Source organism: Solanum stenotomum, chromosome 1 (genome assembly GCF_019186545.1).
Source record: "Solanum stenotomum isolate F172 chromosome 1, ASM1918654v1, whole genome shotgun sequence".
Lineage (NCBI taxonomy): Eukaryota > Viridiplantae > Streptophyta > Magnoliopsida > Solanales > Solanaceae > Solanum > Solanum stenotomum.
The window spans coordinates 5,408,835-5,435,477 of NC_064282.1; the positions used below are offsets into that span (position 1 = coordinate 5,408,835).

A 26,643-nucleotide genomic window follows, 5' to 3' on the forward strand; every position below is an offset into this window, starting at 1 on the left:
GAACAGAGCATAGTCGATATTCCAGTTCATTTCAAGTATAAAAAAATAGGTGTGAAGGGAGTTCTTTTTCGTTCGTTGTTCGTCGGAGCTTATCGTAATTCCGTCGGTGGTAGCTCGTTCTCTCCAGCTCGTCGTTTCAGTATCGCTGCCTTGAAAAAGGTACTGTCTTCTTCCCTATAATATTCTTCTCGCCTTTCCTTCCATTTCAAAAAATGATATTTCTATGTTCGAAACTTTTACTCCGTGATTGTTTGCTATCAGTTACTGTTGGATTATTGATGTTGGATATGATGTGTTTGTTCTTAGTGGTTTCTATGGGTTTGCCGTAATAGTGATTTAAAGCTTCGTTGTTTTATATTTAGTGTTGTTGTTCATTTCCTTCCTCGTTTGAATGCGTTTTGTTTCCCTTTTCTCAAATCTTTTCTCTCGAACGCTGTGGGGATTTGTTTATTACTTTATGTTCCTTGTTCTTGTCGTGTCCTTTAGTTGTGTGTTACTGCAGACTTTGTCTCTAGGTATATAAAGTTTAGTTGTGGTGGCTTGCTAGATTTGCTGATCTGTTAGTTTAATTTTATGTCTAGATTTTCCAAAGCAATTATTATCTCTTAATTTAATCAAATTCAACGACTAATTGTTTGGCTATTTCTATATGAATTATTCATCATTTGAAGAATCTCTTTGTCACCTTTTGGTCTTAGTATTCATATTTAAAGGTTTTTTTTTTTTTTAAAGCTATAGCTCGTATAGTGTAGGATGCTAGCCATGTGTTGACCTTTGTGTTTAACAATCTGTTAGTTATTTTTATTTTTTCTTACCATAATATGAAGTTACTTGTGTGTTTCCTTTTTAGGATTGATTTCCTCTATTATGTTTGTCTATTTATGAATGATAATAGTGCTCCAATAGCCTGTTCAATGCTTGGAAAATGGGGGTATTTTGCTCACTGCATTAATTGCAGAACAAATGGGTTGTTTGAATCAACTCCCTGACCAAAATCGCTTTGTTCTCTGTTTGGAATTTTCCCATTTGCTCGCTATAGTTATCCAATCTATCAATTTATTTTATCTAGATTAAGGTGTTAAATTCTAATTCCTTTTGGCACATTTATTATTTTGTGACTAGTCGATTATTATTGGGTACTAATTATTATTTTTATTTTTTTTGTTGCATGTGATGCTTCGCGGAGTCTAAATTGGACTCTTTTTCATCATCTCCCCGCATTTTCGAGTATCGAGTCAGCCTTTGGTGTTCGAGGGTGAAAGGGAAGCTAATGCAAGCCTCCGAAAGCTCAAAAAGAGATTGTATACCTGCTGTATACACGGAAAAAATACCGATATACAGGTCATAAAATGTGGAAATACAGGGTAAAGCAGATGTTCGAGGAAAAAATGCAGAAATACAGACCCAAAATATGGTCCGTATACAAGGATATACGTAAAGTGTATACGCAAGATTTTGAAAGCAAATAGGCCCAAAGCCTTAAGTGAATTTAAACATTTAGAATAGGAATTTGATCATCTTTTAGAATAGGACAGGTTTCAAGATTCGGAATTTGGGGCCGAGGGCCCAAGTTCAACATCCCCTTCCTTTGCTCTTATCTATTTGCTATTTTATTTGACTAATACCTTATGGTCAAGTTTAATTAATCCCCAAGATAGTCATTCCCCTTTTATGTCTAAAAACTAATAAATATTTGTTTATATATTTTTATATACTTAGCCTTTATTATTATTTGGTCTCGTCACTCAAGTCATTTCCCTTAGAAACTGTCCCCTTAGTCCATGTCCCCTTAAGATAATTAAAGGATAAATAGAAATAAATAAGTAAATAAAAAAAAATTAAAATAAATAAAAGAGTTCTTTTACTTAGTTAGAATTTCAAAAAAAAAAAAAATAGTTAAAATAAATGAGTTTTTTTTACTTAGTTAAAATTTTAAAATTAGTCAAAATTACTTTTAGTCAAATCACCGGTCAACCGCAAGTTAGCGGACATTTCGAGGGCCTAACACCTTCTCGAAATGTACATTGAACTTCGAACCCTTTTACTTTCAATTGATTTTATCTGTTTAAGTCTTTTGAAAACCTTATAGTTTTTTCTTGATTTTTACTAAAAAATTAAGTGGCGACTCTGTTCTTTTGGAAATTCGATTTCTCTTAAATCATAAGTTTAATCGATTTTTTGAAATTCTAGTCATTTTTCTTTTATATATTTTTTAGAGTAAAACATGTATTTATTTAAAATAAAAGAGAGAATTAGTAATAACAGAATGTGGGCCGAAAAGAATAAGCTACAACATACACACATCCAATAAAGCCCACAAAAAGCTGTAATACAATATACACTGAGATATACCAACGAAAAAGCACGTATATATATAAGTTTAGACTACATTTTTCCCCAGTCACTACATAAGATAACATCACATAAGCATAGCCTGGATTTTATTTTCCTTAAAACATTTGATCGTTTTATTCATTCATGTGTTTGATCATGTAAACTTATAATTAGACATCAGTTGGAAGTTCCAACTTGGAATCGAAAGCCGGTTGATTTTCAAGATCACCGTATGGACGTTGTCCTCTCCAGTTACCTGGTGGATCATAATTACAAGTTATAAAATACCACCCGTTGTTGCACCTGACCCTAGCACAACCAAGACGTACCGAGTTACGCCACACCACCTGAGTATAGTGTCCACATACTTTACCCGCTTGACAAGTATTTGAATTATAATTGTACCATTGCTTCTCATCGACCCACATCTTCACAGCACCAGCCGCGTTGAGCTGGGGGAAAGCGGCAGCTAGGTTTTCACCGTAAGGGCCACCAGAGTGTTGCATCCTGCAGTCCCCAATTCTTTGATTGGCATAATTTTGGGCAAAGGCTGCTAGCCTATTGTCCCATGTCATAGGGCCGACACCAACTTGTCTACGAGCTGCATTGTGAGGGTTAAGATAATCTTGGGGAGAGTTTTGAGCTTGTGATGAGTGAAATATAGCAAAGATAAGGAAACAAATGATTAAGGCAATATTGGAGTATCCCATTTTGTGTTTTGGTGAGAATTAAGGAATAGTTTGGATTGGTTTAAATAGGGAATAAGAGTTGAATAGTCTACAATTTTGTGGAAGATATTAAAGAATTGAAAGGTGCTAACTTGTCAGCAGACTCTATCGGATTATTTGAAAAACATTACTTGTAAGATTAGGTTGTGAAAGTCAGAGAATGACATGTCACATCCTACAACTATTCGCTTATATAAATGATAAGAGCCGCCACTCGTTATTCTCGATGAAAACCATTAGGTTCGTTCAGTAGCTGATTAGAATTGCACCCTAAGTATTAGCTAGCTAGCAATGCAAATGTTAATTATGAGTGAATTTATATATACCTTATTTATATCGGTATAATTAGTTATGCAAAAGAAAGAATAACAAAAGTCTCACATTGATAGTTAATGAGATGGATAGACTCCTTATAAGTCTTGGACAATCCTCATCTCTTTGAATGTTTTTAGGGAGTGAGTTAGGCCCAAGACCTAACTTTATAATATGTATGAATTGTTTCATCTTCTATCATGCCTAAACTGAATACATATATAGATTCCTTCATAATTTAGAAATATATTAGTTATGCGAATTTAATTTTTAAATTGTCAACCAAACATTGTATTAATATTAAATAACTTATTTCCTAGTTATCAACCTTATAGATAATTTGTTTCTTATCCCGTTACCAAATGATTATTGTTTGAAAGAACATTTTTTTCCGCTCGATTAAATCATTACTATATTTATTATCTGCTATATATATATATATATAAATGTATCAATTTCTTCTAGTATTTTTTTTGTTAAAGGTAGATGGAACAGAAGATTTCACCTGCCCATCTTATTTTTATTGTTATATTCGAGAGTTATTCCACTTTCTTTTTTAATCAATATATCAATATAAAAAAATAATAATATATTTTATATTTAATATTAATTTAATTTTAAAATATTTATCTATTTTAAATGAAATAATTTATGATCACACAAATATTTATAATTTATTTTAAACTATAATATCACATAAATTTGGAAAAAGTATATGACCTAAGTCATATTTTATGAAAGATTTTAACCATTTAGCCTTTTTAAGTTTTAATATTGTTAAAACATCAACCTGTAGTTAAGAGCAGCCTCCATAAAGTGATTTTGCAACTACTTTTATATCAGAAACGTAAAAGCCGCCATTTAATAATAATATAAAAAAAAAAATATGAAGAATTATAATAATAATTTTAAAAAAACTTTTGGATGTGACGAGTATAGTACTTTGACCCATTAAAACATTTTTTTATAATAAGGGGATTAATATGGTTTTTTCTTGGTGAGTTTCTCTCCATTCTAAGAGCCTATCCAATATCCATTAAAAAAATTGTCCTTAATTGATCAAACTAGATTAATTTCTAGGAAAAATTGATAGAAATATTGCTCACGGAATAAAATCACCCGGTGGATCATCATAAGGACGTTGTCCAATATAATTACCCGGTGGATCATAATTACACGTTATAAAATACCACCCGTTGTTGCACTGAACCTTGGCACAACCAACACGTACTGAATTACGCCAGACAATTTGAGTATAGTGTCCACATACTTCTCCTAGTGCACACGTATTCGAATTAGAATCGTACCATTGCTTCTCATCGACCCACATTTTCACGGCATCAGCCGCATTGAGATCGGGGAAGGCCGCGGCTAAGTTTTCGCCGTAAGGACCCTGAGAGTGGATCATCCCGCAGTCACCAATTCTTTGATTGGCGTAATTTTGGGCGTAGTCCGCTAGACTATTATTCCATGTCATAGGACCAACTCCAACTTGTCTACGTGCTTCATTATGAGGGATAAGATAATTTTGGGGACAATTTTGACCTTGTGAAGAATGAAATATAGCAAAGGTAATTAAACAAGCAACCCAAATGGAGTATTTCATTTTTGGGTTTAGTTTTAATGAGAACTTGGATGGGTTTTAATAGGGAAGAAATAAGAATACTGAGTTTAAAAGTTTGCAAGTTGTAAAATAATTATTAATTGAACGGTTACTAGCTTTTAATTGGCACAATTTTTAGCCAGTTTTGAAAAGCAAAAAAAACTATAGTAAATAAATCGTTCTTAATTTTGAGGAATATCTATAACGTAATATTTCCTTACTTTGATGTTTCACTATATATATTGAACTCCCGAATTACCATTACTATTATCCGTTACTAGAGTACTATATAATTAATGAAAAGAAGATGAAACGTTGAATTTGGTGAGAATATATAATTTGATTGGACAATTAAATTTTGTTCTGCCTTCTGAACAAGAAATTTTAACCACAGGATATACTACTAGTAAACAATATTCGAGCAATTTAATTTGTTCTTTTTTTAAAAAAAAAAGTTTTTATATGGTTTAAATGATCCCTCTATGTTTTCTGAGTCAAGCCTATCGCATAGGGCTTACCTAATGCGGTTTATGTATATTTTGCAAGGTATTACACAATGAGGGTTTATCCAGTGTGCACAAAATGTTCATCATAGAGTGCTCCCCAAGGGCAGAAGTTGTGGCAAAAGTTATAACGATTGCGGGTTATCTTGCAGTTCAAATAAATAAATTATATATATATACTCGTTTTGTTCACTTTTACTTATCCACTATTTCAAAAATAGATTATTACTTTTACTTGTCACTTTTAACATATCAATTAAAAATAATTATTCTTTTACATGTTTTATCTTAGTATTAATTAGTTCCAAATTATTTTTACTTAATATTTATAGAAATAATGTGATAAAATAATTATATCATTATTATTATTTTTACTGATGATGTCAAATTTAAATATGACAAAGCGCAGCCAGACTCTTCAAAATAAGATTTCCAATTCCTCGAAAAAAAATTGTAGTTCCTTGTTTCATTAATTAATCTCTACTCAGGACCACTCTGTAATGGGTAAACTTCTACAAAGACGCCAGCCACCATCTCTAATATTCGTATAATAATAATATCGTGAGTTCATTTTTGGCCCCATTTCAAAATCCATCAAATGTTGTCCGGCGGCTAAACTAGCACATTAAAATATTTCATAGGTTATATATTAGCATGATTTTAGTTTATGCTCTTCATGCTTTTTTTTTTGGGACACTTAAAAGAAAGTGTATATATTTTTGTATCATAATATTTCATAAGTTATATATTAGTATGATTTTAGTTTCTAAAAAACTTATGCCCTGTGACATAAATTCAATTGCTAAAGAGCAAAATATTGATAAAAAATTAGTCCATTTGAAAAACATAGTACAATTTTGAAGTTTTTGCATGAATTACCCTATTTTGAGGTGATCTTTAACTTCAATCCTGCGTTGTTCTATTTGGAGATTTTTGAGCCTATATATCTCCCCTTTTAACTATTTAGTCGAACGTCAATATAAATATCGAAGACCGGATAAAAAAAATCTATTTCTTCATCAATATACAATATAAGGGATATATACCCTGGTGCACATAACCTGGGTGATTGGATTAAAAAAATAAAAATAATATATATATATATACCCGAAGTACCAACAGGAAGATTTAAAACAAGAATATCATAATAACAAAATAAACCAGCAAAACCCTCATACATAAACTGATTAATCAACTAAGATAACAGATAGCACTGGATTTTATTTTCCTTAATTAACAATCAAAGCTTTATTCATCCATGATCGACTTGATCATGAAATTAATTAAACTCATAATTACACATCAGTTGGAAGCTCCAACTTGGAATCAAAGGCCGGTTGTTGATCTTCAAGATCACCGTATGGACGTCGTCCTATATAATTACCCGGTGGATCATAATTGCACGTTATAAAAACCCACCCACTGTTGCATCGAACCCTTGCACAACCAAGACGTACTGAATCACGCCAGACTACCTGAGTATAATGTCCACATACTTTTCCTGGTGCACAAGTATTCGAATTATAATCGTACCATTGCTTCTCATCGTCCCACATCTTCACGGCACCAGCCGCATTGAGCTGGGGAAAAGCCGCGGCTAGGTTTTCGCCGTAAGGGCCATCAGAGTGGATCATCCCACAGTCACCAATTCTCTGATTGGCATAATTTTGGGCATATTCTGCTAGTCCATAGTCCCATGTCATAGGGCCGACTCCAACTTGTCTACGAGCTGCATTGTGAGCGTTAAGAAAATTCTCTCTAGGAGTTTGAGCTTGTGATGAATGAAATATTATAGCAAAGGTAATGAAACAAACAACTAAAATGGAGTATTTCATTTTGGATTTTGATGAGAAAAAGGCATAGTATGGATGGGTTTTAATAGGGAGTTAAAAAGTTTGCAAGTTGTAAAAAAAAATGAATTGAATGATTAGTTATTAATTAGCATAATTTTTAAGCCATATTTGAAAAACATACAATGTTATAGTTACTATATTAAAGAAATGTTCGATCTATCATGCAACTATTCGTTTAAGCAAAAGCCGCCATTAAAAAAACAATATTATTGATGAACACTATTATAATTATCATGATCATTATATTTGAACAGTTATATATATATATATATATATATATATAAAAGATGACCGTCCATCGGTATATTTTAACGTATTATAAAAGATATTTTTGGTATTATTCTATAAATAATTTACTAATCCCACTTTTATGGAGTGATCCTCTAGCGATAAGTATGTAAGAATTATTTTTTACACAATATCATGTTACTTATATTTATATATATATATATATATAAGATGACCGTCCATCAGTATATTTTAACGTATTATAAAAGATATTTTTGATATAATTCTATAAATAATTTACTAATCCCACTTTTATGGAGTGATCCTCCAGCGATAAGTATGTAAGAATTGTTTTTTACACAATATCATGTTACTTATATCATATCTACAAGTAAGATTCTAATTTGTAATTTTAAAAATAAAATAAATTATATGCTATATTATGTAAAAATAACTTGATAATATAAAAGTAGATAGCGGTATAATATTATTACTTATTAAAAGAAGATGAAACGTAGAACTTGGTGAGAGTATATCACTCTTAAGGAGTGTTTTCTACTCAATTAATTTTATAGTTGATTAGATAATTAAATTTTCCTATGCCTTGTCAATACGAATTTTTAACCATAGATAATACTACTAAACAAATATCGAGTAATTTAATTTGTTCTTTTATAAAAAATAAAGTTTTAATATTGTTTAAACTGATGCCGATATACATTCTCTTATTATATAAGAGAGANAAAATGGCCCATTTACAACGATATTAAATAGTTCTGTGGGGTGATAGGACACTTTAAAAGTTAAGGTGTCTTTATGCAAATACGGGACAACTTTGATTGTGTCTTTATGTCTTTTCTCATATATATATATAAAAGATGACCGACCATCGGTATATTTTAACGTATTATAAAAGATATTTTTGATATTATTCTATAAATAATTTACTAATCCCACTTTTATGGATTGATCCTCAAGCGATAAGTATGTAAGAATTATTTTTTACACAATATCATGTTACTTATATATATATATGTGCGGAAGCTTACAATTGCAAATAATATGATTGATAAATTAGACGACACATAAAACTATACTAAAAGACATAATATTATTATATGATAGGCCCACATAATTAAAAACTAATAAAAACATAAAAAACTGTAGAGAGAAAATCTCCCCATAAACAAAACTCTCTAAATGTCTACATTGTGGATACTATTGTGTCATGCTATGAGAATAGAGATCTTCAATTTATAGATCTCCAAACTATTCTTCTAAGGAAAGAATAAACCAAATATGGAAGAAAATTACATTTTCCTTTCAGAAAAAGTTCAAGCATTTATGGTAATACTTTAATTTTTCTTTAAGGAAAAAATAAATTTCAAATAAGATAAGAAAATCAGGGCAAAACCCTAACAAGATGACCGTCCATCACTATATTTTAACGTATTATAAAAGATATTTTTGGTTTTATTCTATAAATAATTTACTAATCCCACTTTTATGGAGTGATCCTCTAGCGATAAGTATGTAAGAATTATTTTTTACACAATATCATGTTACTTATATCATATCTACAAGTAAGATTCTAATTTGTAATTTTAAAAATAAAATAAATTATATGCTATATTATGTAAAAAGAACTTGATAATAAAAAAGTAGATAGCGGTATAATATTATTACTTATTAAAAGAAGATGAAACGTAGAACTTGGTGAGAGTATATCACTCTTAAGGAGTGTTTTCTACTCAATTAATTTTATAGTTGATTAGATAATTAAATTTTGTAAAAATTAGGCAAATGACATAGTATAAGAAAGAAATTACTTCATTTCCCTATTCTTTCATTAATTATCAAAAATCCCTTTTTTTAGTGTTTTTCGGATACATAATATAGCAGTGTGGATACTTAATATAGCAGCGCGGATACTTTAATTAATAACGGGCGGATGCTTAAATTATTAAGTTGTTGGTAGCACGGATACTTAATTAACGGGCGGATGCATAATATAGCTGCGCGGATACTTAATTAATAACGGGCGGATACTTAAATTATTAAGTTGTTAGCAGCACGGATACTTAATTAACGGGCGAATGCATAATATAGCAGCGCGGATACTTTAATTAATAACGGGCGGATACTTAAACTAATAAAGTATCCGGTTAAGTTGAATTGGGGGAAAATAAGGGATTTTTGTATTTTAGTAAAAGAGTAGGGAAATATTGAGAATAGGTAAAGAAGTGTTGTGTATTTAAGTAATTTTTCCTTAAATTTTCCTATGCCTTGTCAATACGAATTTTTAAGGAAAAATTACTTAAATACACAACACTTCTTTACCTATTCTCAATATTTCGCTACTCTTTTACTAAAATAAAAAAATCCCTTATTTTCCCCCAATTCAACTTAACCGGATACTTTATTAGTTTAAGTATTCGCCCGTTATTAATTAAAGTATCCGCGCTACTATATTATGCATCCGCCCGTTAATTAAGTATCCGTGCTGCTAACAACTTAATAATTTAAGTATCCGCCCGTTATTAATTAAAGTATCCGCGCTGGTATATTAAGTATCCACACTGCTATATTATGTATCCGAAAAACACTAAAAAAAGGAATTTTTGGTAATTAATGAAAGAGTAGGGAAAGGAAGTAATTTCTTTTTTATACTATGTCATTTGCCTAATTTTTACAATTTTTAACCATAGATAATACTACTAAACAAATATCGAGTAATTTAATTTGTTCTTTTATAAAAAATAAAGTTTTAATATTGTTTAAACTGATGCCGATATACATTCTCTTATTATATAAGAGAGAGTTTGAGGTTGAAGCAGGTATGTCTTTGTCGACGTATCTGCTTCAGCAATATTTATAGAAAGACTTTAAAATTTTATTTTCAAAAACTGTTTCCTTTTATTCTACTTTAATTTAATTAGTGTATACTTTTTTTAAAAATTGTGGAACCCACTTTAGCTATGACTTTTAGTTTTAAATTCATATCCTTTAATTATAGTTTTATTATTTCAAATATTAATAATCTTTATGTAAAATTTGTAATTACTTTGAGTAAAAAATCAACAGTCGATAAAAAAAAATACTTTAATTATGGAAATCTCAATAGTCCTATTTACATTAGATTTGCGTGAAAAGAGAATGAATAAATTATAATTTATTTTAGAGTAAAAATTTAAAATCATTTAATCAATACAACTTAAAATTTGTCAATATTAACAATATTTATTAGATATTATCTTACAGATAATTTTATATTATTTAATTAACACTACTTAAAAATAAATTTGTAAATAAATACTGGGCCTGTGTGGATGTTTCATAACTAATACTATATAGTTAAGCGCAGCCAACCTCCTTAAAATAAATTTTCGATGCAACTGGTGTTTCAGAAATAGGAAAGCCGCCATTAAATTAATACTTATAAGACTTTGAGCGTACCATTAGGATCTAATACCTTTAGGATGTTTAATTAATTAATTTCAACCAATGACCACTCTGTATTGGGTCAACTTCAAAACATATCCACTATCTCAATAACGAACGATTTAAATAACAAAGTTATCACTGCATCGCGTAATATAGTCATGTACTATTAGTTTATTACTATCTGTTAAAAAATGACAAAAGTCTCACATTGATGAGTTAGGTCTAAGGCCTAATTTAATATGGTATCAAAAATGGTCACACATCAGATGTTAAGCACTTGCGTGAGGTGAGGTGTTAAAGAATGACAAAAGTCTCACATTGGTGATTAATGAGATGTATGGACTCCTTATAAGGCTTGGGTCATCCTCCTCTCTTTGAGCTAGCTTTTGGGGTGTAAGTTAGGTCTATGGCCTAATTTAACACTAGCGATATGACTAAAATGTGATTACTTGAATCAATGGGATTGTGATGTAAATCTTTTGGAGGATTTTTGCGATTTGTTTATTTAATTAAAACCCAAAACGTAGGTATCAATTAGAAAAAATAGGAACTAGATTAGGATACCTTTTATTTTTCATATAAATAAAATATTGTTCTTTTTAATAAATATTTTGAAGTATAGCTATTTTCAATAAATAAGTTAAAATTTTGACTAATTCCACAATTTTTCCGTTTATAATCCAAATTATGAAAGAGGAATATTAGCCAGGGCCCATATTTCAACCAGCCCAAAATGAGCCCAAGGATATCGTTATAAGCCCACAACAAGGTCTGGAAGTTGGTGGCCCACTCTCACCATTAAAATGGAGGAACAACACGGTTGCTGCCTATGCTCGTGACTACAGGTCACTAGGGCTGAAAAAATTAACTCATAAAAGTATGACATATTCGAGTTTGGGGCGAGTTAATTTATGTAAGTCAATTTATTTTGATTCGTCTAATTCAGCTCATTTAAAAGTTGCACTGATGTAGGTTAAATATGTAAACCAAATTAACCCATGCAAAACCTTATCAAATTATTTTTAAGAAAACTTTTTTTTTTGTTTGATATGGTATATTAGGTAATCAAACAGATAATCAAAAAATTTTAAAAACTAAAACTTGTTAAGAGTTAATCTATTGGATTATAACCTATTGCTTAGCGTATGTTGATCTAACTCATCTAAGCACAAAAGTATTTGAACGAGTTAATGATCATCTCATTTTTTAATGAAAAATTAATTTACTTTTGATAAGTCTATATTCCTTCTCACTCGCCCATTTTACCGTCCAACAATCCATCTTAATTACAACTCTATAGTATTTAAAATCCACGAGATTTAACCATAATCCAAAAGGAACATGAATAAAATTGATCTCATAGATATTTGTGATATCTCAAAGATATTGAAATTGAAGTTGATGATGATCATAAAATAAATAGTCAAATATACTTCATCCAAAAATAGACTTTAATTTATTAATTAAATTCCATTTTGTTAATACAGGACTAAGCTAAGGACAACTTCCCCAGCTATTACATGTCACATTACATAAATACTTGACTTGCATGGTATAAAAGTAATTTAATTATAATTTTTTTTTTATAACCATGCATCGTAATCGATTAATTAATTAATCAATTAATAAGGTTTCTCGCCGATGTAATTTCCAGGTGGGTAATAGTTGCATGACACAAACCACCATTCACCATTCGAGCATTTCAATCTAGCGCATCCAACTTGTTGGGTATTTTTCCAGACAACTTGAGTATAATGTCCGCACATTCCTTCTCTACAAGTGTTGGATGCATAATCATAGTTCGATTTCTCTCCTACCCATAAATTAACTGCCTGCACCGCGGTAAAATCACCGGAGCCCATTGCAAGATTTTCACCATAGGGTGAATCTGAATGCACCAATGTGCATTCACCTAATCTAGTGGTAGCATATTCATGGGCATAAGCAGCAAGTGTATCGTTCCATTTTAGGGGTGGAAGTGGTACACCAACTTCAGCACGGGCCTTGTTGTGGACTAGAACAATGTCTTTGGGCAAATTTTGGGCCAGTGAAGAATGGGCTAAGCCTAAAACCAAGAACACAACAAAGGTTGAAAGCTTTGAGATCTCCATTTCCTTTTACTTTGCTATTTTTGAGGCAAATTTGAGGGGAAATGGAGAAGGGTGATTGTGTTTGTGATTTGAAAATGTGAGATGTTTTTGGTATTTATAGGCACATCTTTGGAAGAAAAATAAGAAGCTTATGGTTAGCCCGTGAATGTTGGCATTTGGACTAGAGTGTCAAAGTTAGCACCATTGAAAAATGAGAGTAAGGGATTAAAATTTGTGTTTAACGTTCATCATGACTTGACAAAGATAGAGGTTCACATGCCTAATATACCAAAGATAAGACTATGTTCTATTTTATTTTATTAGATAAGAAAATAAATTAACTATTGTTTGACTGAGAGTGACATGCTAGGAGCCCATCGTTTTAGCATCAAAAGACACTAATAACTACAATAATAATTTTGATAATTATACAAATGAAATTTACGCAAATTTCACAGTGTTAAGAGCTAATTACATCTTATTCCTAGTCTTTTCCAAATTACAAAAATTTCTTAAATTTGGTGGAATCCGGATACACCGCGTCCCATCGGATACATCCCGATACATCACACGTTTCAATTTCGGAGAGTTTCGATACATCACGTAAAGTAATGTATAGGAGAGTAGAAACTTTGTAATTATTTCAAATTGTAGGAATTTTTAGAGAATATGGTAAAATAAGTTATGTATTTAGGTAATTTTTTCTATTAAACAAACCAAATAAGTTCATGTACAAGATTAGTTAAAATAAAAAAGAAAAAAAGAAGCCCTAATTATAGGAGTAATTCTAGGGTGTATAGACAAAGTAAAATAAAATTTACTTTTTAAAGTAAGAACCACAAATTAAGGACATGCAAAAATCACGCTGTAGACTTTTTAAAATTCATTGTAATAGAACTGCATGTTACGCAAAAGCAAAGATTAAATTAGTGCATCTTGGACAGAAAAGTCATCAGTTGCAAAAGAGTAAAGGTTCAGTTAATCGACGCTATTAGCGGGTGACTTTCTCATGAATCATGTGGAGTTGCAAAACTCTGAAGCAACCGTGCTCTTCAAATTCAGGTGGTGGAAGGGCTAGCGGCTGTTTTTCGCGAATTCAGTTGCTAACTAAATTTTATAGATAAGGAATGAATACACCCAAGTTGTAACAAGATTGCCTTCAAGGAAGAAGATTGTAACAAATTAACATTAAGAATGAAATCGATTGCGATAACCTAGGTCCTATCTTCAACATTGCTTAAATATGCTACAAACAAGTCATTCCAGATATCTGTAAGTCCTGGTAAGCACCAGTGCATGCAATCATCATGTTTCTTCCCACCTGCTGTAGACGGATGGGCATCAGCTCTAAACTCACTCATATGAGATATGTCCAGTATATGAAATTTAGTGCCTTCAAAGGCCCTGTATAGATGCTGGTTCACAAGGCGAACCTCCACATTTGTTCCGTTATTTTTAAGGGAAAAGAGTTCCTCCACCTGGAAAACAGAACACAAAGGGATAACTTTCAGTGACCTATTACTTAGAGTGAAGTGGAGCCAGAAGTGCTCAGTTGCAGGTGAAAGCAATTTTAACAGTTAAGAGGGCAAAGAATAAGTGTATTCCAACAATAACGGGGGTTGCCTGACACTTGGTAAACTACGGATAGTTTTTCTTCTTTTATAGTTAAAACTATTTAAATGGAGAAAGTTACCTCTTGAGGTGAGAGAGGCTGTGACCGCTGGCAAGAGCCACCTTGGTCCCAGTCACCTCCTTCAAAATGCCTTGGAGATTGGGTTCGCATGAACACTGTGGTGGCAGGTCGCATCCTTTTGTCCACATAAGATATCTAGTAGAAACAACACACAAAGAAGCTTAGAGAAGAAGCACAAGTAAACTTCTGAAGCATCACAGAGACTAAAGTTTCTGAAGGGGCCTGAAGAAAAGGATAGAACAGTACCATATGCTTTAATACCATATCAAGCCCCCTGTCGGGGGACAGTGGAGGCACCACAGGATCGCCCTTTTCAAAGAAAAGCATGGGTGACTTTACTGGATCAAACTTTGAAGGAGCCCACCACCTTACAGAAGAACGGAAAGCAAGATAAGAAATCACTAATCAGTACGAAAAAATAATCAACGAAAACAAATTACTTAAAGATGCAATAACTTAAGCTAACAGAATCCTGATCAAAAGAAAATTGAAGCTAACAGAATGTCAATTCAAAATTCCAGCGGACACCTGAATCCTGATGACAGATAAAATCCACCACCTTGGGCCATAAACATCATGTTAAGAAACTATAGGTACTGAGATGCCTGACTCGGCATCAATAATTCTATAAACACATTGTAATAAACCTGAAGAATCAGAGTCCATACAAGGCAACTCTTAGTGGTTCATGAATTTCACCCATTGATGATCAATCACTTCTAATTTGGAAACTGAAGATCTATTATGGATCATCAGGAGGATGTCAACACAATTGAAGGCTACAAGAACAGTAAAAACAGCAATTAGCGAAGAGCTGTACAGAACCTGTGGGGTGAGAACATAAAACAATGGGATGTAATTAGGTGACCATACCCCTCAAACTGCTCCTTGTTTTCTTCCCTTCCACTTTATCTTTGGTCAATCTCTTTTTGCCATCTAGAATAATCACCAAAAATCAAATGGCAACACTGAACAATTTTCCTAGATCTCATTTAATGTGGAGGTTGTCTCTCTTTATTACTTTCTTTTATAAGTAATTTAAGTCTCTTTACTCTTTACTAACTGATGGGCTGAATATATCTGTGTATTCTATCATAGTTTAGAAGGTTGTGCTTAAATGATATTCTGATCACAGTACCCTACTAATTGCTATATATTTCCTCATTTATCAGAATATCCAAACATGTGCATGCTACAACATTTCACCATTGAGAACTTCCATCCAATGAGAAGTTTTACAATTGGATATTTGTTTAACTTATTTGGTAGATTTTACAACTCGAAATGCAGGAAACATAAGTTCACTTGTTTTGTTAAACTGGTACCTCCCATGGCTTTTAGGACATCATGACAATGTGCTTTTCTTTCCCATTGGTAAATCTTGAGGATCCACAGACAATAGAAGAAGAGAATGAATAAACCGAGTTTTGGCTCCTTCTTGCAAATTCGCACAAAATGATTAGAGTTAATTCCATCAACATGGGTGAAAAAAATTACTCCCTCCGTCCCTTTTTAGTTGTCCACTTTAGAAATGGCACACAGATTAAGGCAACAATGATTAGCACAGTGAAGTTACAATTTTACCCTTATGACAACTTTTCACTTCAAAATTACAACCACTTATTTGAATTAAAGTGAAATAAATTGGAGGGAAACAACATACACTTTTACAATTTTCAAGAAGTGTAAATAAGGGTATAATAGGAAAAAATTTGTTGTCCTTTCTTGATTTGTCAAAATGGACAACTAAATAGGAACAACCAAAAAAGGAAATATGGACAAGTAAATAGGGACGGAGGGAGTACTAGAGTTAATCCCATCAAACAGGGAGTTAGTATACCACTTGGTCAGAGCCAAAGATGCTACACTAAACAGACCATCAAGTATTAACCATGTCAAATTCACTTTTCACAGAAGCAAAAGTAGCCTCGACGTTCACACCAAAGGAATCTTATTATACAAGAAAATAGCCTTACCAGTGACCCGTGTTAAAGATGAGAATGTCGTGGAAACTTGGAGCTTCCGCCCATGTTCCTTCTGGTACATCAACATCAACTCTATAACCCTCCTTATATCCTAGAGATTCCAGTACCCCTCCATTGGCATTGGCTGACCACCTATATAATAACAAATATAGAGAGTATATATGAAACCATGCAGAATGGAAAACTAGTTGATAAGTTACTTAAGAACTTGGAATTGAGATTCAGCAGCAAGCCATTATCACCCATAAGATCCAGAAAACCACACTTACGAACTTAGACAAGAATTTATCAATTACTTAAGTCTTGAGTCATACAGGCATAAAACCACCACCAACAATTTTCTGTTACAAATCTTGAGTCATACTGGCATAAAACCAGAACATTCTTGGTGTGTAACTAACAAAAACATCCTTACTAATTATATTTCCAATGCAGTTTGTTATACAAACTAGGCATACTCTAGTATCATCTACGTATTACTAGAGAAAACCTTCGAACCATAGAATCATATTTATGAAACATCAAAATCCCAATGGTTAGCCATAAACTACTACGTTCCATGATTTAACCATGAACACATAAGAAACAGTTTCTTCATGAGTAACAAAGTACACTGCTACAACTGAGTAGATTCAGAAACCAACAACAGCAACATACCCCGTGAATTTTCACAAGTGGAGATGAGTGTACGCAGACCTTACATGTACCTCGTGGAGATAGAGAGGTTGCTTCCTAAAGACCCTTGGCTCAAGTAACACATAACAAATCTTGAATCACTAAGAAAACTTGAAACTTGTTTCCGTCTCCAATTTTCCTCAATATTTAACTAAATGACTCACATAGATAAGAGAATAAAAATCCATGATCAACAGTGTACACTTCCTCAGTATAATTCTGTGAAAAACTAATTGACAACTTCACTTCTACCCTATCACGCCTTGGGAAAAATAATGTCACAAGATGCACATGCATATTGTAATTGAGATAAGTAACAGCAAAACTGTTACGGTCACAAGAAAAAGCAGATGTCTAAATGATGGTTCTAAATTCTGATCTGCATGACAGAAAACAGCCGTGTTGCCTAGTCTAACAATCTGTCGAATAACATGACTAAAACTACATTAACAGANNCGGAGCTCCAATGTGGGCTCCGGACACCGGGTGGGAAACCAAAAAAAAAAAAACAAAGTACACTGCTACAACCGAGTAGACTCAGAAACCAACAACAGCAGCATACCCCGTGAATTTCCACAAGTGGGGTCTAGAGATGATTGTACGCGGACCTTACCTGTACCTCGTGGAGATAGAGAGGTTGCTTCCTAAAGACTCTTGGCTCAAGAAACACATAACAAATCTTGAATCGCTAAGAAAACTTGAAACTTGTTTCCATCTCCAATTCTCCTCAATATTTAACTAAAGGACTCACATAGATAAGAGAATACAAATCCACGATCAACAGTGTACACTTCCTCGGTATAATTCTGTGAAAAACTAGTTGACAACTTCACTTCTACACTATCACGCCTTGGGAAAAATAATGTCACAAGATGCACATGGCACATTGTTATTGAGATAAGTAACAGCAAAACTGTTACGGTCACAAGAAAAAGCAGATGTCTAAATGATGGTTCTAAGTTCTGATCTGCATGACAGAAAATAGCCGTGTTGCCTAGTCTAACAATCTGTCGAATAACATGACTAAAACTACAGTAATAGATGTGAAATAACTTATCAAATCTTACCTACCATAACGAGCCAATAGATTTGTCCGATGATATGAGATAGTAAGGTTATACTTCAGAAAGGTAAAACCACGATCAGCTCCAGCAGGGCGCCACTTTTTGACATCACCTGACACCCGCTTTAGAGTGCAGAAAAGTGAAACAAACATGTTTCTGTTTAAGGAGTCCCCAACAAACCCTGCACTGTTTAACATCCATAAGGTCTAAAGGTTGCACAAGACTACAGTCAGAAAATAAGATAAAATAAAATTAGGCTTCAAAAGCTTGTTTTCATTAATTATTATCCATGTTATCAACCATAATCACATTTGGACCAACTATACAGAGAAGTTTCTGTGTGTTCAACCAAAGGTATATCAAGTATATAAAAGCCGCGGAGGCTCTAACTGTTTTTTCCTTGACTATATACATACATTATATATATTATACACACACAAGTTTAAAGAAATCAAAACGGACAAAGGGAAGCCCAATGCACAAAGCATCCGCATTTACACAGCAGTGTGGGGGGGGGAAGGACCGCACTCAAAGGGATGTGATGTAGAGAACCTACCCATTGCTTCAATGCTCCCTTCGAATCCTTTTCAAAAATTTGTATATATATTAAGTTCACCATTGTCTTTAAATCCTGAAACCGCCTCCGGGTTCAACAGACAAATATAACAGGACCAAAAATTTTCATGATTTATATTATTCTCTAAAGTAAAGCAACACAAGCTTTTATTATATGGAATTCGTTTCATTTCACAGCTCATACAGACAAAAATAAGCAGAGGTAGGAAAGAGAAGTACCGATATTGGTGTCTCTGAAGCGGTGAAGGAAAGAGAGAGGATCGAATTGAGGTAGATCACATTGATAGGGTTTCCAACGCCACTTAACAATGTCAAGCGCATTTGTTTTTTTACTGCCAATGCAACTCCATCCTTTATAGATCTCCTTACAACTGTTATCATAGCGCGGGGAGTTGATACTCGGATCGTAAATCCATTGTCCATCGGTGAAGTTACACGACTTGGAGTATAACACTTTGTTCTTCACCGAATTGCTTTGAGATGAGGTGTTGAAGAGAGAGAAAAAGAGGAAGAAAGAAGCGAAGCTGAGAAGCGAGAGAAATAGACAAGAGGGAGAGAGTGACAATGAAGAAGGCTGCTTCAGTTTCTTCCATTGATTGGCCATGGAAGCTAAGCCTTTCACTGTATCACTTCACTGTGAGCAAAATTTGTTGCGACTTGCCAGTTGCAAATATTTTTCAGATCCGGGTATACATTTTTTTTTTCTATGTTCTTTTGGAGGTTCCTTAAAAAGACAAAAAGAAAATAATTTTCTCTCCAAATTATTTAAGGTGACTGTACAAATCCATTTATTCACCACTTTTACATTGATCTTTATGAGAAAAATAGATTGGTGACATATTTCAACTTAGAAAACCTCAAAAATTATAAATAACCTACAAAACTTCTTTTACAGGCTTTTTTTAGTAATCTTTTTAGCAGAAATCTATATTTTTACATATAATAAATCTGAAAAAGAATATTTTCTTTATTTAAATAATAGGAAGACAAGAGATCTCATTTACTTTCTCGAGTCTAGAAAAGGTTTTTATGAATACAGTGCATTTCGTAGTGCAGATCGACATTCGGTTCCTTGCTACAGACTCCCAAGAAAAAATACACCAAATTCCTAACAAATTAGCCCTGCAGCAAATCAATGTGTCACTACGAAAATAGATAAAGCGATTGCTAATAAACCAAGCTCTTGTGGAGCATTCGGAAAACATTAAAAACCAACCCCCAAATACAAACTAACGACTCCCCAGTAGACAAATAGTACCCGGATTAATCGAATAAGCAATCGTTTCACATAACCTGAATTGGATATTTTAATGCCAGTAAGAAACTCAGAATTATAAGCAAATAATTAAATTTCAGACGAACCACAGAGCACAATATGACAAAAGAATCATAAATTACTTATTGATCTTAGCTTATACAGTACTAATTCTCAAACAATGTTTTTGGTCTGGACATGCTAAAACCAGCTATGTTTGCAGCTACAAGGAGCAATATCAATTGACAGCAAGCTCCTAGCCTATCATACAATACTTGTGAAACCTATCATACAGAAACAACTTCCTCCAACAAAAATTGTCAACTTTTCAACACTTGGAGCATGTCATTTAATACAGCTGAAGACGCTTAGTATCTTTTAAACAGAGATGTGTTTTATCATCAAAGAAGTGGCTTGAGGTGGAAAACTTGGCAGGCTGGCTTGTAAGACCTCTTGGCTGCTGCTTGTTCAAATTTCTTAGTTACAGGTTCATTCTCTTCTAAGCTGGTTTGAATGAAAAATCTAATCCACCAGGATGAGCTTCGCAATTTGGCCTACGTAGAGAGAAAAATAAGCAAGGTAAAGTTTATATGCTTTGTAGAAGAGAACAGGGTTAAATTAGCTAACACCATTACTCTCTGCAATGTGAGAAGTTAGGCATTATCAGCAAATAGAGGATCCCATGTAATTAAAAGCCAAGGCTCTTACTATAAATAGCTAATCATGACTCCATTATTGTGCAATTGAACCATCGGTATTCAATCTCAAGGAAACATCAATTACAGTAGCTATAATATTTTGAAAAACCTTTTAGATACTTGAACAAGTCAAGTTGCATGGATCAGAACTGGGGAGTTATAGATGAATAATCATCATCAAATTTTAATTATGCACTACGAAAAGATCAGATCATTGACTTACTGGCCGGCCAAATTTTGACAGCTCCGCCCCTTTAACCTTTTGCTGACCAGGGTAACCTAAAAAAACACTCCAATACTTTAGATAAATGTCGAGTGGATCTTATTAACCCTACCTCAGTTTTACATCACCAGTTCTAAAATGAAAACCAGCTGATCCATTTAAACAAAATTTAAGGACCAAAGTTCTTAGTGTTTACCAGATAAAATAACTAAACCATCAGCAGCCACCCTTGCCAACTCTGGAAGAGTTTTGTTAAGGTATCTTGGAGACAAGTAATCCACTGCATCAGATACTATAACTAGAGAGAATGACTTTGAACGGTAGGGGAGAGGAAACTTAATATCGGCTACTCGAACAATCCCTTTGTGAACAAGAGTCTTGCAGTTGCTATCAGTTTCATCTAAATCGTATGGTTCAATGCCCCAAGCTTCAGTATCCTCTTCTTTTAATTGCTTAGAGACCACTGAACAAGTGTCAGGGCCTACGTGCAACACTTTCCGCATGTTATCCCCATATGCTTTCTTCAGTACAGGTAATGCTCTGTGAAGCTCCGCTGTGCATGAAGTACCACCTAACAAAATTGTAAGCGAAACAAAAACAATATAAAGTCCAACGCCAAACATCTATGACAATAACTGAAATCTTCCTTTGCCAGCAATAACGAAATAATTAAGGAACAGAGAGACTAACAAATAATGTTTGGCTAAGCATTTCTTAACAGCCAGTAAGACTAACATTGACAAATTCCAAGTAGTTACACCAAGCACACATTATATAAATGAGAAATCAAGCCTTTCTTACAAATACCATGTCATGGATCTACTTGCGGTGAAAGACTTCAAGCATTCAAGAGAACAGAAGAAAATATGAAGAATGCTATTTTTCCCACATAACAATACACCTAGAGAATCACATCAGCAAGATCATCGCTATGCTCTAATTACAGACTCTTGGTTATATTTTATTTTTTATTTTTTCGATAAGGAATACTCTAATTGCAGTCTTTTCTATCAGTTCCATTGGAAATAGGAAAACTTCTTAGCAACTGGGTCATATGCTGTCATGCCAGCAAAAATGCAAATTTGATTCAGTTACATAGATGGTTACCTTCAAGTCTACTAAAAGCATCTGCTGCACTTCTTCCACCTATCAGAGAAAACAGTAAAGGGTTCAGAATTAAGAAGGCATGTAACAGAATAATCATGTGCAATAATCTTAGAAAATAATGATAGAGGATATACTCATCCAGAATCATATGATCAGGAGATTATATGATGACATGAAACAACTGCTTAGACAGCACACAATCATGGTAAAGAAATATATGGCTACGAACCTGAACTATGATATATGTACCCAATGATCAGCAATGCACCCTGAAATTTACATAAAAAGTGATCATATCAATGGCAATTATAGGATTGGGATTATTTAACAAGATCCAAAAATTAAGAAAATCAAGACAGACACACCATCAAATAGCAACATTTTATGAATACTTAACACTGAAAAGGAAACGGAGATGCCTAGGCAATAAGAAAAATGAGTTCATATCAATGGTAAAAGGCCCATGAATGGAATGATAGCATGCTGATTCAACAAGAGTAGAAATGAAAATATATATGTGGAATAACATATATCTAAGTAAAACAGATGTATTTCACCATCAGGTAATGTAGCATCTACTTTGAATAGCACTAAGCATAGGAGATTGAGAACCTTAGGCCAATTAAATCAAGTACTCCTAAGTCCTATGTCATTGAAGGGATTTTGCTAGTCCTCATGAGATTGCTTTACATTAAACCATACAAGACAAGACCTCAATTATATTGCCTTCTTTGACCCTACTTTTCTGTTTCTGCTTTAGCTTCTCAGTTTTAGGGATGAATTGATTGGATACACATAGAGAAGAGCTTGCATGACAATAAACATTTAAAAGGCATATTCATAAGTAGTTCCCTAGTAATTGTGCTGCTTCATAGCAAGTCTCTTCAGTTATCCCCCAAAAAACCTATAATAAGCTGCCCTTCTCCAACAAAGATTTGAGAATATGACAGTTTTTCATGATTTTGCTTATCTTGAAAATGAACTCTAGTTCCAATTGCATTGTTACAGGTACCATGTAATTGACTATATAGTTAAAAATGTGCTTGCAAGGAAGTAAATCATTTTAAAGAGAACAGTAAAGTTGCAGGTTCTTTGTTGTTATGATGAAATTAATTTCCTTGTGATTTTCTACATAACCAAACCCTTCATATGAAAAAATGTCAAACTTTATTAGCAATAAGTACACTATCAAAGGGCAATAATAATAAAAGAGATTGGCATTTACCACAACAAGTCCTAAGGACAATAAAGGAGATGGACGTGATTTGGGGTGAAAGGATCCCACAAATGGAATGCTCCCAGTATCTGCAAAACGGCGAGCTGGCCTTCTTGACATATTGACGAGTAGTAATAACTGTAGCATATACAACATATATACAAGTTAATAAAAAGGTTATGATTGCTGTTCAAAGTATTGTTATTTCAGTTGATGAGTACAGCAATATAATTGGCAGTATGCAAAAAGAGATGTGTGGTATAAGATGTCTTCTGATAAGATTGGAGATTTAAGATGGAGTAATAATAAGCATTATATGAAAAAATTGTTGTATATTGTACAAATCGCGATAGAAGAATTTGACAGTGGAAATGACTTGATAATCGTAACTCCCCTATGCCAAGATACTTTTACCATTCAGTAGTACTGAAAGGCACAACAAGCTAGGTTCTTTGTAACAGTATACATAAGCAGATGGAAACAGATCATTTAAAAATTCTCTCTTCACCTGTAACTTTCTTGGCTTCGGAAATGTTCAAATTTCTTACAGGACATTCACAATATAGGAACAACATCCTAATAGATCCACATCTATTAGATCTAGAGATGAACACTATTCATTCCGGTAGTTCAAAGTTGTTATTATCCAAATCATGGCAGACATAGTAGTTGCACACTGGGAACCATATACAGAACTGATATTTTTAGAAATGGGTGCAGTGCTACTCTGCAAAGTAACTTAAAATCTCGGATCCGCCTCTTTCTAACATGTCTACTATTATAACATTGGAGTGGAATCTTCTAAAGTAGAAATTTATCCCAAGAAAATTTTATAGCAGTAATAACATCCACCAAAAATAGAAAAAAAGAAAGGAGAGAGGATCCTCTAAGTCTCTGCCTAAACAAGGAAAGGTTAGCAACTTAAACAAAGCTTGTATTAAAATCAAACTTAGTAAACTAAAAACTAATCCAGTTTCTCTATACATAGCCATTGTAATTCAAAATTAAACTAAATTGCAGCTCTTTTACTAAATTGTAACTGTTCCATGTGCTTCAAATAGTAGTGAATCTTCAAAATATCAACATTAAGCAAAGAATTAAACTACATTAAAACCTAGAAATACACGAACACGCTTCGAAGATAGTTAACCTTCGGAATGAAATTATGAATGAACTGAACATACTCGAACTACATTAACTGCATAAACATAGAACTAAAGACTTCAACTGTATGAAGTGGGTAACAATGGAGGAATAATCGGGTCGGGTTGTGGAGCTACCTGGGTTGAAAGATGAGTGTGAAGTGAGATCGAGATCTTGAGGATGAAGGTGGGATCTGGATCTGCTTGCTGTGGTTCTACTAGTAACTGTGTCGTCTGTGCTGGGGAATCTTTAGAGGGAAAAATAAAAAAAAAACTTCTTTAACTTTATGCCATAGATAATGTTTTTTTTAAAAATTATTATTCTCCTTTTTAATTTGTGGTTATGGGCCTGTGTGGATCATTTTCGGGTTAGGAATTATGGCCCGGTAACAGTTCAAAACTCGGTGGAATGTGATATATCGGCCCAACACTGGGCCTTGATTAATGGTTTCTGAATTTAGAATCTAAATGCTGAGGTTTGGAGCTCTTAGATAGTCAATTGTAATAATTTCCCTTGATTACAATTCGCGAATGATTTCTGAATTTAGAATCTAAATGCTGAGGTTCGGAGCTCTTAGATAGTCAATTGTAATTGTAAATTGAAGTAGGGAAAATTATGCGTATAAGCAAACATATACTAGTTAAACATAGCTATATTTATGATGTATCTTCTCAATTGTTTTGACAATTTTGAATCAAAATTGAAAAGATCTTCAACAAACTAGGAGAAGAATTTTGAATCTCAAAATTTTCTAACAATTTTGAATCAAAATTGAAAGGATCTTCGATGAACTAGGAGAAGAAAGAATCTTGAATCACAATTTTTTTGACAATCTTGAATCAAAATTGAAAGGATCTCCGATGAACTTGAAGATTCAAAAGGAAATCGTTTGTCCACCAACAATTACATCACTTTTGTATCCTTCATAACTCACCTTGCTTACCCAAAATTTCGACAATTTTTTTTAATCAAATCTGAAAGGTTTATTCGTTGATGGAGGGAGCAATTTGAAATTTTGTATTTATTCATTCTGATAGGATTTGCCTCTGTATGATTGAGAGTAAGAAGAAACGTAAGCGTAGTTTATGGGATTTAATTAATTTTCAGATTTTATTTCCATTTTAGAGCAATAGAAAGATTCTTTTTGTATTAGAATTAATGTATCCGGAAGGTACAAATTTTAAGGAATTATTATGGATATAATGTAATTTACTCTTTATACTATGAGATTTAAGTAAGTTATACTTTTATTAATAGTACGTGATGATTTTATTTGAACAAGATCTGATGCGATATTTATTTTACTCAAAATTGGATCTCTTTATTCTTTACCATATATTCTTCCGGATATTTATTCTCTGGGACCGGCTTAAAGCACTAATTATAATGCCATTGCCGACGCATAATCTAAGATTATACGGAGAAGTAGATTGAGAACAATAAATGCAAAAAACATAAATTCCACCTAACTTCATTTGTGATGCAATGACCTATTGATTGATTTAGAGAGCGTTTAGATTGACTTAAAAAATGTATTAGTCATTTTTACTTGTCACTTATTTCTAAAAAATAATTATTTGTTATTATATTTTATTTTCAACATTAAATACTTATTTTTCAAATGATTTTCTAAGACATTATTTAGGAGATAGTTTGGTAAAATATCTATATCATTAATTATTTTTTTAATAAGTGTGTCAAGTATATGTGAACGGATGGGGTAGCTTTTAAGTCAAAAATAAAATAAAAATTCAAACTTAAATGACTTTTTAAGTCAAAAAACAAAAGGAAAAAAGGGCAAATATACCCTGAACTATCGTAAATGTTATGCAGATACCCTCCGTCATACTTTTGGGACATTGGTCCCCTGCCATCAAAAAACTAGAGCATATATGTCCTTCACTTCTAACGGA

The 26,643-nt window shown here is 32.9% G+C and overlaps 6 protein-coding genes across 6 annotated transcripts; all 6 read right to left on the reverse strand.

Annotated features, from left to right (window-relative positions):
• Nucleotides 1-2,286: 2,286 nt before the first annotated feature.
• LOC125865064 (basic form of pathogenesis-related protein 1-like) lies at nucleotides 2,287-3,149 on the reverse strand. The gene has a single exon (XM_049545236.1). The coding sequence runs from the start codon at nucleotides 3,042-3,044 to the stop codon at nucleotides 2,505-2,507; it is 540 nt and encodes a 179-aa protein (XP_049401193.1). The 5' UTR covers nucleotides 3,045-3,149; the 3' UTR covers nucleotides 2,287-2,504.
• A 1,327-nt stretch (nucleotides 3,150-4,476) lies between these two features.
• LOC125852296 (basic form of pathogenesis-related protein 1-like) lies at nucleotides 4,477-4,980 on the reverse strand. The gene has a single exon (XM_049532028.1). The coding sequence runs from the start codon at nucleotides 4,978-4,980 to the stop codon at nucleotides 4,477-4,479; it is 504 nt and encodes a 167-aa protein (XP_049387985.1).
• Nucleotides 4,981-6,636: 1,656 nt separating this feature from the next.
• Nucleotides 6,637-7,363, reverse strand: LOC125877420 (pathogenesis-related protein 1A1). Its single transcript, XM_049558717.1, has one exon. It carries the CDS (start codon nucleotides 7,313-7,315, stop codon nucleotides 6,776-6,778), a length of 540 nt encoding a protein of 179 aa, XP_049414674.1. The 5' UTR covers nucleotides 7,316-7,363; the 3' UTR covers nucleotides 6,637-6,775.
• A 5,075-nt stretch (nucleotides 7,364-12,438) lies between these two features.
• LOC125853345 (pathogenesis-related protein 1A-like) lies at nucleotides 12,439-13,199 on the reverse strand. The gene has a single exon (XM_049533013.1). The coding sequence runs from the start codon at nucleotides 13,114-13,116 to the stop codon at nucleotides 12,628-12,630; it is 489 nt and encodes a 162-aa protein (XP_049388970.1). The 5' UTR covers nucleotides 13,117-13,199; the 3' UTR covers nucleotides 12,439-12,627.
• A 990-nt stretch (nucleotides 13,200-14,189) lies between these two features.
• Nucleotides 14,190-19,787, reverse strand: LOC125853538 (protein trichome birefringence-like 13). The gene is made up of 6 exons (XM_049533248.1): nucleotides 19,308-19,787; nucleotides 18,516-18,693; nucleotides 16,765-16,905; nucleotides 15,035-15,155; nucleotides 14,789-14,923; nucleotides 14,190-14,573 (listed from the first exon to the last, which is right to left on the reverse strand). Exons 1-6 carry the CDS (start codon nucleotides 19,690-19,692, stop codon nucleotides 14,310-14,312), a joined length of 1,224 nt encoding a protein of 407 aa, XP_049389205.1. The 5' UTR covers nucleotides 19,693-19,787; the 3' UTR covers nucleotides 14,190-14,309.
• Nucleotides 19,788-20,467: 680 nt separating this feature from the next.
• On the reverse strand, nucleotides 20,468-24,998 carry LOC125846825 (probable pectin methylesterase CGR3). The gene is made up of 7 exons (XM_049526459.1): nucleotides 24,868-24,998; nucleotides 23,597-23,725; nucleotides 22,601-22,640; nucleotides 22,372-22,410; nucleotides 21,461-21,835; nucleotides 21,265-21,320; nucleotides 20,468-20,897 (listed from the first exon to the last, which is right to left on the reverse strand). Exons 2-7 carry the CDS (start codon nucleotides 23,705-23,707, stop codon nucleotides 20,745-20,747), a joined length of 774 nt encoding a protein of 257 aa, XP_049382416.1. The 5' UTR covers nucleotides 23,708-23,725; nucleotides 24,868-24,998; the 3' UTR covers nucleotides 20,468-20,744.
• Between the last annotated feature and the right edge of the window lie 1,645 nt (nucleotides 24,999-26,643).